The sequence below is a fragment of the Hyperolius riggenbachi genome, chromosome 11 (genome assembly GCF_040937935.1).
Source record: "Hyperolius riggenbachi isolate aHypRig1 chromosome 11, aHypRig1.pri, whole genome shotgun sequence".
NCBI classification, from domain to species: domain Eukaryota; kingdom Metazoa; phylum Chordata; class Amphibia; order Anura; family Hyperoliidae; genus Hyperolius; species Hyperolius riggenbachi.
In genome coordinates this window covers 226,425,960-226,438,485 of record NC_090656.1, presented here as the reverse complement: position 1 = coordinate 226,438,485, position 12,526 = coordinate 226,425,960, and the positions used below count along the sequence as shown (strand labels likewise).

The 12,526-nt window shown below is 43.2% G+C and overlaps 1 protein-coding gene across 4 annotated transcripts in view; it reads right to left on the bottom strand.

Annotated features, from left to right (window-relative positions):
- Nucleotides 1-219: 219 nt before the first annotated feature.
- NAP1L4 (nucleosome assembly protein 1 like 4) overlaps nucleotides 220-12,526 on the bottom strand; it is a 77,979-nt gene continuing 65,672 nt past the window's right edge. For 3 of the 4 annotated variants that reach the window (XM_068260665.1, XM_068260666.1, XM_068260663.1), the window contains exon 14: nucleotides 220-872. In XM_068260665.1, the coding sequence (XP_068116766.1) occupies nucleotides 834-872 (39 nt within the window). In that variant the 3' untranslated portion in view covers nucleotides 220-833. Of the gene's footprint in view, nucleotides 873-9,822; nucleotides 9,864-12,526 lie in introns of all 4 variants that reach the window. The other variant, XM_068260664.1, reaches the window with a different exon arrangement.

The following is a 12,526-nucleotide window of genomic DNA, read 5'->3' as shown; positions in this document are numbered from 1 at the left end:
TGCGTCCGCCGGAAGTGACGGGACCCGGTACCGGCGATCGAGGCAGCGGAGGATGGCGGCGTGGGAGCGATCCAGGGGCTGGGGAAAGCCCCAGGTACGTATAACATCTTTTTTTCCATTTTTTACCTACCCTTCGTCTCTGGTTCCCTTTAAGGTTTTCCTCCCTGGCTTAATCAGTCATAAATAATAATGAATTACTAAATAGAGCTTTAAACGTCGTTTTTATTTTAACTTACTTTATTGCATTTTTAAATACTTTGTACAAGTTAAATAAGCAGAGTGTGTGCATTTGTAAGCATTCCCCGCAGAAAACATAACACAGACCCACCACTTATACGCAACAGGATAGGTTATAACACTCAGCCTATCAACTCGCGAGGAACTGGTGATGTCACCGAAGGCAGCCCCGCCTCCCACAGCCGCTACATGGGTTCTCCCCAAACCGTGGAACAAGATGGCCACCCTCCCGCCGATGGCAAAACTTTGTTCCTTTCCCTCCCCATTTTGGTTAGTTCTAAAGGACAACTAAATAACATAGTGGGAAAAAAATGAAAAATAAAAATACAGAACTCAAAAAATTCAGTGTGTTGACTTAGGCTGTGCTTCCGGTCTAAGAGAACCTGACAAAAAACAAAACAAAAAAAAAAAAAGGTCTAAAAATTCTGAAATTATGCTGAAAGGGCCAACATAAAAATAAATCATGCATACAAAAAAACAAAAACAAAAAACAAAACATAAAATAAGCTTCGGCTTAAAAATTTGCTGCAGCACTGTAGAATCCTGAAGATTTGGAAAAATAATGCTCTAGAAAGGCGTCCGCCACCTTGTTGCCATCACTGCTGTTTACATTCCGCAGGCTGGCCGGCTTCTTTCTGAGGAAACAAGGAGAGACGGGCTGTGATACTCTGGAGTCTATTACAGGTTATACAGTCAAGCGGCGAAATATAAGGGGTGTCCGATCTGGCTTCCAACTGGACTCAAGCCTGCGACTCCTACCTGCTAACCCACCGCTCAAGCCTGCCTACCTGCCACTCAAGCCTGCCCACCTGGTGCCAACTCGCCACTCAAGCCTGCCAACCCTGCTATTTAATCCTGCCCACCCACCACTCAAGCCTGCCCACCTGTTGCCAACCCCTGCCTGCCAACCCCTCCCACTGAAGCCTGCCAACCAGTCACTCAATCCTGCCACTCAAGTCTCCCAACCTGCCAACCAGTCACTCAAGGATCCCAACCAGTCACTCAACCCTGCCAACCCCCCGCCACTCATACCTGCCAACCTGCACACTCAAGTCTACTGCCACTCATGCCTGCAATGGAAACTTCCAGAAGTGTGATCGGTGATTACTTCAGAAATTAACCACAACTAAACTAAACTTAATAAGGACTTTTACTTACCTGGGGCTTCTTCCAGCCCCCCTGTAGTGTTTGAGGTCGCTTGGCATCCTCTGAGCCCCCTCTGTTGTGCCACTGGCATCTCCAAAATTCCTGCAACTGGAGCTCCAGTTGCACTCACTGCGCATGTACATACCTGTCCGCGCACGCCCCCGATCATGCTCTCATCCCATCTGCACAGTTCTCAAAACAATGAGCTGCGCATGCGCAGAATGCTCCTAGTGATGGAAGTGCAATCATGGAGCGGACGGGAGCGTGCATGCACAGGGCAGCTCCAGTTACAGAATTTCCAGAGCCGACAGCAGGAGAGGATGTGACAGACTACGGGAGTCTGGAAGAAGGGCCAGGTAACTAAAAGTCATCAGTTTTTAGTCCGGTGCAGGTGTGCTTTAAAGAGAACCCGAAGTGAAAATAAACATGATATAATGAATTGTATGTGGAGTACAGCTAAGAGATTGAACATTAGTAGCACATATACGAGTCTCCTATTGATTTCCAGTACAGGAAGAGTTAAGAAACGTCAGTTATTTATGCAAAAGAGCTTCTCTGGGCTCTCCATCCAAACTTGGGTCGCGGTTATCTGGAGCACTTATACATCAAAGAAACAGAGACAGATTTAGATTTTTACTGCAAAGAAGTTGATAGGGTCATTAGCGTTGCTTTATTATAGTTTAAAATACAGTGTGTGGCTTGTAACTGCAAATATAACAGAATCACGCAACGTTATATGCATATATATGCTATATGTCTAAATTTTAAAACATGAGACTCTTTTCTTTGCTACAAAATGCTCTATGAATTATCATTACTACACATACAAATCATTACATCACAAGTTTTTTTTTCACTTCAGTGTCACTTTAAAGAGACACTGAAGCGAAAAAAAATATATGATATAATGAATTGGTTGTGTACTATGAATAAATACTAGAAGATTAGCAGCAAAGAAAATATTCTCATATTTTTATTTTCAGGTATATAGTGTTTTTTCTAACATTGCATTATTCTATAATATGTTCAGATTACACAACACTCAGCATTCAAAATAAGTCTTTCAGAGCAGTCTGTGAAGTAATGACCTCTCCTCTAGCAGAGGAAAAGTAAACAGCTCAATTACAGTTGAGATAATAAAAGTCAGATAACAGCCCTCTCCACGACTAAGTTAGTCGAAGAGCTTTTTTGCATAGAGATAACAACTGGAGTTTCTCAACTCTTCCTGTACTGGAAACAATTAGACTGATGTATCTGATCTTAATGTTTTTTTTCTTTGCTGTACTACACATACAAATCATAATATCATATTTTTTTTTTCGCTTCAGTGTCTCTAAGGCCTTTTCTGCAATTTCGGACTTCGAAGCAGGGCTGTGGAGTCGGTACAAAAATCTTCTGACTCCAACTCAGACTCCTCAGTTTCTGAACCCACGACTCCGACTCCAACTCCGGGTGCCGAAACCAATGTTAGTTACCTGGTAACATCCTTTTTAGTAACTTCCAGGACAGGTCCACCATGAGAACGACAGGCTCCTCCCAGGAACAGGAAACGTCCAGATAGAGTACTCTATAAATCTTTGTCCAACCCCTTGATCCTCAGTCAATTCCAAGTACTGTTCCTAAAAACAAAGGGGTTTTAATATTCATACTGCATATACATATACTTTTCTTGTACTTATATACTCATATTAATCCTTTACTCGGGTGGGTTACGGACCTGTCCTGGAGGTTACTAAAAAGGATGTTACCAGGTAACTAACATTGGTTTTTCCATTAACCTCCAGGACAGGTCCACCATGAGAAGATGAGCAAGAATCTTACCCAATTAGGGTGGGCCGACTGCCTGCAGGACTTTTCTCCCAAATGATTGCTGTCCTGCAGACATCAGGTCTATTCTGTAGTGTCTAGAGAAGGTACTTAGACTTGACCACGTAGCTGCTCTGCAGATCTCTTCCGGCGTAGCACCCGCTCTGTAAGCCCATGAAGTGGCCGCTGCTCTAGCTGAATGAGCTCTAACTGTATATAATAATCCCCTGTAATCTTATAGGATTCCTCTATACACCGTTTTATCCCTTTCTAAATAGCATCTAAGACATCTTCTGAAATCTAAACCCGGCTTGTATTATTTTCTTTAATCTTTTTATCTTTTCGCTTGTTAAGTACATTCTTTCTGTTTCTGAATTTATTATGACTCCTAGAAACAATCTTTGACGTTGGTTGTAGGACCAACTTGTCTCAGTTTACTATCCATCCGAGGGTCTGTAACTGATCTAGTACTTTTTCTTGTATTTCTCTCTGTTTTTTGGTATGACTCCGCCACTACAAGGAGATCGTCTGGATATGGAATTATGAGAATTCCCTCAGCATGTAAATACTTTATCACTTCCGCCATTACTTTTGAGAAGATCCTCGGTGCTGATGATATTCCGAAGGGCAGGACAGTAAACTAAAAATGTTGAATCGTCTTCTTTTCCCTTACCGCAAATCTCAGGAACTTCTGAGACAACACTCTTATTGGAATGTGCCAATATGCGTCCCTCAAATCTATGTTTATCATCATGCAGTTTGTGGTTAACAAGTTTCTCACAGAGAATATTGATTCCATCCTGAATCTTTGATAAGACACAAAAGGTGTTTAAGCTTTTAAGATTAGAATTAACCTGAATTTTCTCGTCAGCTTTCTTACCAGAAAACCGTCGAATAAAATCCCTGATAGCCAGTGATCTGACTGCCCGGAACCGGTCCGACCATGTTCTCGTCTAACATTGATTTTATGATGCTGGCTTTTCTCTCTGTCCTTTTGGAAGAGGAGTAGCAATAATTTTCTTGCTGGAAGGGACTGAAACTGAATTTTGTACCCCTGGTTTATAAGATTGAGGATGAAATCGTTTTTGCTTATTTTCGTCCACTGGGAATAGAATTCCGATAGACGACCCCCAACTCTTTCTCTGGCGTCAATTCTTTTCTTGACTATTTTGGTTTCGGAAAAGAAAACGCTTTTTCGTTCCCTCTCTATTAATAGCCCCAGGTCTCCCCTTGCTACGTATGTTGTAGCTGCTGCTGGTCGAAAATTTGCCCCTGCTGCAGTCCAGGCCTTTTTAAGGGCAAACTCCACCTTCTTATCTTGTGGATCCTTCAGGTATCCCGGATCCTCAAAGGCTAATTCATTGTCTATATTAACCTGTGAGATGTTGTAGATCTTATGTATAGGGAAAGTCAAAGATTCTTTTGGTTCCATTCCCTGATACAATCTATTGTGCATCGATAATTCTGATTTCTTAGATTCAATATTTAGAGTTTTATTAATAGCCCAGATAAGCTGCTCAGTCTCATCAGCTGGAAATCTAAACCTGGAGATTTTCTGATTTCAGTCTGGCTGTCCATACTTTTAGAAGAAGAGTCTGACTCATCATTATCCTCCTCTTCACCCTCTGTATTTGGTATATCTACGGCCGGCCTGGTCGTACTAGTACCAGGGATTACTGCTTCTGTTGCTGGGATGATAGCAGAAGCAAATACTTCCCTTAATGACTTAATTGTCTCAGCCCTCTCAATTTTTACGGCTGACATTAATTCTTCCTTTAAGTCCCCTGAATGTTCCTACATTAACTTTACTTAAACCGATTTGACAAAACTGCTTATTATAAGTATGGGCCATTTTTGTATCACAGAGCGGGCACCACCTTCTTGGCCTTGCTGGGTCAGTAGACTCTGTGCCCTATAACAATACAAACAAAAAATATAGTGTCATTTTTCTTTCTAAACCTAAAGAAAGAACACCCTGGTGCGCATCTGTCAAAGAGTGATAAGTAACCCTGAGCCCAGATGGATAAGAACATGTATAGAAATATCATATACATATGATTTATTTGAGGCCATCTATATAATCCCCCTATATATATTAGACAGGGGATGATACCACATAAACTGCCAACAGGGTTATATACACTTATATTGCCTGTACACTGATCCTATGTTGGCCCCTATGTTGGCACGCTCTGAAGAAGCCCCAAGGGAGGGGTGAAATGCATTAGCGATGGCCGCTGCTGGTGTGCGTCCTGGATGATCTGAATGTTTGGGCAGTTCCCACGTGGCAATTATCCCCTGCTTACTACATCTTATGGCAGCAGAGCACAGTATACAGATAAGTGGAAATAGGCAGTAGTCTGCATACTTATATGAAGTGCTGAGGGAAATACATATTGCATTTCAGCAACCTTCTATGTGAACTGTCTGGAAGGGGCATTACTGCTATCAGCTAACTGGATAAGGATTAGTGTGGCAAGGACTGATGATCACACATACAGTTTGCAATCATGCTGTTTGGTACGTGGTGCAGCTGCCCTTAAGTGATTTTTTTTTATCTACCAAGTCGTATGCTGCCTTTTATCATTATTATGACAAGTAAACCTTATTGGGACATTGCCTCAGCATTACATTGCATATTTATGAGTGGGTGATGTGAGTGTGGTTTCTCTCTGGTAGATGTATTGGGGCCCCAATTGGATCTTGTCATTTTTAGATTTATGCAATTTATACCCTATATTTATTGGGGGTTCTTTTGCTCAAATTTTCAAACAGTGAAGCATATTTTCGTGCAATAAATGGTTCTCTCTTATGAGTGCAGCTAAACTGGTGTTGGTGTTCTGTATTTTGGGTGATATATATATATATATATATATATATATATATATATATATATATATATATATATATATATATATATATATATATATATATATATATATACACACACACACACACACACACCATATGACCCAGCAATATCACAACTGAATATCTGCAAAACATATCTCCAGCTATATGCATAAGTTTATACAGACCTCAGATCAGACGCTAAGCCGGCTTTATATTATACTGCACAGTCAGATAATAAGTAACAGACCTCCGTACACACGCGGCATAAGGCGTACGGCTCATACCATATAGGTCCCCAAGCCTCCGCCACTCTCACCTTTCCTGGCTCCTGCTTAGCGTCCCTCCCGCTCCGTTCGTGACACGAAATGCCGAACCATGCGGGCTTCCGGCGTCTCTTCCCCGCGCCACCGGAAGTGACGCCGCGTAAGGGCGGAAGTACGTCACAAGGACGCCGCCATTGAGGGCAATCAGCCACCTTCCCTCCGGAGGCCTGCTAGACTTCCCACGTCACTTCCGGTGCGCCATTAGCCTCCGCTCTAGGGGAATCATGGACACCGCGCGTGTCCTCCGGATCCACCTGCAACTCGGGCAGCCAGGACAGCCACAGGAGAAGGTACACCTCGCTTCTCCTTACTAGACCCAAATACCTCTCTAGGTAGGTCCACCATTCGCCGCCAACCGGGTCCCAAACACACCTGGTCTGACGGACCGGCGAGCGACTAGAGCACTCCTTGTTCCTTGGAACAGGAAACGTCAACTGAGGATCAAGGGGTTGGACAAAGATTTATAGAGTACTCTATCTGGACGTTTCCTGTTCCTGGAAGGAGTCTGTCGTTCTCATGGTGGACCTGTCCTGGAGGTTAATGGAAAAAAATTGCCACGACTCCGACTCCACAGCTCTGCTTAGAAGAGTAAATGCCCCCATAGCAAAGATAGTCAGTGAGATGGTAATTACTCCAGCTTGCATGCAAATATATTGCAGATTGTATGCAGCCTGGTAATGGACCAATGGCGAGCACTTCCTGTTGCATGATGGGCCCAACTCCAAACTAAATCTACACTATATAAGGAAGAAGTAGATTATTTATATGTAGATAGACCTATAGACCTATACACACACACACACACACACACACACACACACACACACACACACACACACACACACAGACACACACACAGACACACAGACACACACAGACACACAGACACACACACAGACACACAGCACCATTACAGTACAAAAACTACCATTTATTTATAAATCATTGTAAAATAGGACCCTTGGCCAGAGATACAGTCAGTCTCCCAGAGGTGACAAAGTGCACATACAGCAAGCCAGACCAATCAATAAGACTCCACATTTTGGTTTCCCTCCCCCTATAGATTGTAAGCTCACAAGTGCAGGGCTCTCTCACCCTTTGTGTCTTTAGCTTGCACTCTGTTAGACATTTTAGTCATGTTACATTTGTCACTATAATCACCAGTTCTGTATGTTGTATCAGTGGCCATATTTGATGCACCATTCTGTACCCCTAGTTTCTTTTCCTACTTTGCACTATGGAATATGTTGGCGCATTATAAATCAATATTAATAATAAAGTTTTCTTATTTAGGAGTTTAAGGTGTGTTTGGTAGACAGATCCTAGCAGTTTCCATGTAAGCTCACACAACCTGCTATTGTCTATTGTAGAGAGGAAGGAGACAATTGTCTCCAATGAGGGAGAAAAGTGCACCACCTGCTGGCCAAATTCCATGTGGGACCAAATACATCTCCATACAAAGCACGGCCCCCCGGCACTTTCTCATTGGAGACCATAGTCTCCTCTCTGCTACAGACAAAGTGAACTATGTTTGACGAAATGCGTAGTCTTATTGGATTGCTTTGGCTTGCTATACCTTATGTCATCTCTGGGTGGCGTAGCAGCAACAGAGAGGAATCTGCAGAGCGTTAAGGCGCAATCAGCAATGTATACAGGAAGGAGTTAAAGAGACACTGAAGCGAAAAAAAAAATTATGATATTATGATTTGTATGTGTAGTACAGCTAAGAAATAAAACATTAAGATCAGATACATCAGTGTAATTGTTTCCAGTACAGGAAGAGATAAGAAACTCCAGTTCTCTCTATGCAAAAAGCCATTAAGCTCTACGACTTTGAAAGTCGTGGAGAGGGCTGTTTTTTGACTTTTATTATCTCAACTGTTCCTGGACTATTTACTTTTCCTCTGCCAGAGGAGAGGTCATTACTTCATAGACTGCTCTGAAAGACTCATTTTGAATGCTGAGTGTTGTGTAATCTGCACATATTATAGAATGATGCAATGTTAGAAAAAACACTATATACCTGAAAATAAAAATATGAGAATATTTTCTTTGCTGCTAATCTTCTAGTAATTATTCATAGTACACAACCAATTCATTATATCATATTTTTTTCGCTTCAGTGTCTCTTTAAGACAATGTGGATTTGCTGCATTGGAGACTGTCTGTACCTCTGACCAAGGGTCCTTTTTTTAAAATGATTTATTAATAAATGTTAAGTTTGATTGGTCACCCTCCACCACAGCCCTAGCTAAAAACATTACACTCCTCCCTTCTATACCAGCCTTCTATAACCTCACTGAAGAATGTCATCTTTGTTCAGTGTTAAATAAAGATTTATTGAGGGGAAAAAAAAAAAGTTTCTAGACGGCAGAGCTACAGAGGCAGAGATTGGGCGGGGCTTCCTGCAGGCACACAATCACATGATCAGAAACCCAAAACAGAGAACAATTTGCTTTTTACCACAAAAAAACAAACAAAAAGAAAGAACAGGAAAGTTACGGTATCAAATAAATGGGAAGCAATGAAAACTGCAGACAGAAAATAACACAATTAGCTTGATTCATCAAGCTGCGCTGCCATCAATGAACGTAGTGAATGATGAATCAAGCTGATTGTATGCACAGTGACAGGTTCCCTTTATGCCTGGTACACAGCATGCAATCTCCTGTCAGACGAGTCAAAATGATTATTTCTGTCACGCCCGATCTGATTTCCCGATCAAATTTTGTATAGAAGTGTTAGGAAAAGTGATCAGAAAAGGTGGCCATGCGACCATTCGATTTGACAATTATTATCCAATCAGATAAAAATGGTGATGTGACCAATTTTGGGGCGAAATTGGGCATGGGACATGCTGCAAGGTGTAGGGCCGACTTGCTTGATCAGGTGCACGGCGGTAACTGCGTGCGATATCGGGATGAGTGACGAACGCGACGGAACCACTGTCACTGCCCCCCTCTCCCCAAGAAGTATACTTTACCTTCCCGCCACTGACTCAGTCTTAACACACACGTGCCCATGTATATGGCGGCAACCACATGGGGCACATGTATGCGGACGGAGCAACCAGCAGCAGACAGGCACAGGTGAAGTATACTGCACTGGGCACATTTTACATTAGGGTGGACAGGGAGGGAGGAGTAGTCACAAGGCCGATTCCTGAGAGATTTCATGTTGAAATTGATTGGGAATCGGCCTGTGGGGTATGGGCAGCCAACAGACCTCTCTCCGATCAGATTTATGTCCGAGATATTTGTCTCTTCGCCGAGCTACCCATAACATCGTCTGATGTATGGGCACCTAAAATCGGTCATAAAAACAAATTGATTTGACCGGTCTATCCGATGTGAAATTGCATGGTGTGTACCAGGCATTAGAGAACGGTGTAAGTTATGAGAGACAGAGAGAGATAAGAGAGGGGGAGACAGTGACAGGAATGGGGGGTACTCCTTACCTAGGATTGTATGAATGACAAACATGAAAAAAAAATTACACCTAAACAAAAACAAAAAATGTCAGAAATCAATAACGGTGAGCATATGGCGTGAGAAGAACAAGCTGCGGACACAATACAGATAAAAAACCAAAACCACAGGAAACTGCTGATCATACATTACTGATCGCACATTACTCACACTTCAGGTACTTTGGCCCTGATTCACTGAACTGTGGTAAGATCACGAGCAGAGCATGGGCTGGCAGCGTAGAGCAACTCAAATCACCCTTATAATAATCCAACCACTGCTAGGGTGACACGCGTCGCACTAATCGGGTATCTCTCACTATGCTGCCGGCGGTACAAACCGTACCACTGCTCCATGCCAGTCTTACTGCAGTTCAGGGCATCAGGCCTTGTATAATGAAACCGAATAACAGATTACAAACACTGAGCTTAACAAATACAATCAAGACCAGCTGGTATTTTTTTTTTTTTTTTTTTTACAAAGCCAAAAAGATCTATACAAAAATGGTTAATTGGGAGAAAGGTAATAAAATGTATTAAAAAGGACGCTGTAAGGAAAAAAAAGCCCCCCAAAAAAACAAACAGCCCATAGGGGTATTTACCTCAGAAGTGGGAAGCTCCAGGATCCCAATGAGGCTTCTCCCGCCCACGTTAGCCCCCGTAATTCCCCCGACACACATTGGCAAGCATTGCGCAGGCGCAGCAATTTTTTACTTTCCTGGTTCCAGCGGAGGCGCAGTAGCGGATTTCCAATAAGCTCAGGATGAAATAGCCAAGCGTGATTGGGTTGGCTCTAGACGCCTGTGCAGTACAGCGGCCCCGATCGGGCTTGGCCATTTCCGCCCGCCTGAGCCCGTTCTGTAAGCTGCTACTGCGCATCCGCTGGATCTTGGTAGGTAAATATTTACCTTGTTGCTGTTTTTTTTTGGGGGGGGGGGGGTACAGTGTTACAGAAGGTACAGTGCTGGAACGGACAGATGGAAGAGGATGGGGAAGCCTCATTAGGATCCAGAGGTATCCCCAGAGCAGGTTTTTTTTCCCCCCTCCTTAAAGGGAACCAGACGAAGCACCCTTATGTATTTTACCATATATATCAGTGGGAACATTGGAGAAACACCTACCTTGCTTTCTGTTTCATATCTGTGCTGCACAGTTTGCTTGTAATCAGCCCTGATAAACCCCTGAATGAGCATTCAGTCTGGCTTTGCTCAGGAATATTTATAGCTCAGTCCGTGTTCTCTCATGTCTTTTCAAGTTCAAGCCTGCCCCCTGCTGGCTCTGCTCAGGAATCATTATAGCTGAGTCATTATAGCAAAGCCAGACTGAAAGCTCAGTCAGGGATTTTATCAGTGCTGATTAGAAGCAAGCTGTGCCGTGCAGAATTAAACAGAAAGGCGTTTTCTCTAATGTTTCCACTGATCTATATGGTAAAATACATGAGGGTACTTTGTCTCTGGTTCACTTTAACATTTGCTTTAAAACCAGAACTGGTGCTTGATGCTCAGCTTAGAGATACAGCTGGCACTGATTTTAGGCCTGAGGAAGTTAGTCTTACATATTCCCGAAACGCATTGCCGTAGTGCAAATTAAAATTTCCAGATTTCATAATGTTCTTTGTGTCATCTTTGAGGCAAGTCATCTTTAATTGGTTTGAATACACTTTATTGCCATTTGAGGGTCTCTTTCTCCCCGTCTTTTCACTTCCATTGGAGGGCTGTAACCCTGCCGGTACACTTGGATGCCATGTATAGGGGTCCGCCCCTTTTTTTTCAGAGAGTGCAACTACATGTAGAGAGAGACCGTTGTGCTCTCCACCTGCCTTACTGGTTGGTAGGGTTGGGTGGGATCCATTTACAAGCTACATATATTTGCATAAAAATGTACTTATTTCTGCATGATCTCTTAAATATTTGCATCTCATTGATCATCCCTACCAACCAGTAAGGCAGGAGGAGAGCACAACGGTCTCTCTACGTGTAGTTCCACTCTCTGAGAAAAAAGGGGCGGACCCCTATACACGGCATCCAAGTGTACCGGCAGGGTTACAGCCCTTTAATGGAAGTGAAAAGACGGGGAGAAAGAGACCCTCAAATGGCAATAAAGTGTATAGTGTGTAAGAAATATTTGCATCTCTTTGGTCATCTCTATTGGTTGGTTGCCCCTATTGCAACCTTATTTTGTGAGTACCAATTCTTGATCTGCTTACCTTTTACTTCACTAACGTACTTCACCACCTGGGCTCCTATTGTCCGTGTTGTGTTTTCTGAAGGTACAACCTGACAAGGTCGGCATCGGCAACGGAGGGGACCCCAGGCCATCGGAGCTCCAGCGAGGGACCGATAGGATGCAAGGGGCTGGAGGAAGCCCCAGGTAAGTAGATCTTACTTTTTTTTTTTTACGCCGGACGGGTCCTTTAAAGGATACATCCGAGCTAAAATAGAAAACGATGACGCAGCGAGGTCGCCATCTACAACGGAGGAGATCCCGGGACATCGGAGCTGCGGCGAGGGACAGATAGGCTCCCAGGGGCTGGAGGAAGCCCAAGGTAAGTAAATCTCGTTTTTTTATTTTAGCTCGGATTAATCCTTTAAGAGTAGGTTCTACTGACTCTGCCCCTAGTGGGAGCTGAGAATTTGCCCAAGGTAGAGTCTAAGTGACAAAGGGAACCCAAGGTGAGATAGATATGGAGGCTGCC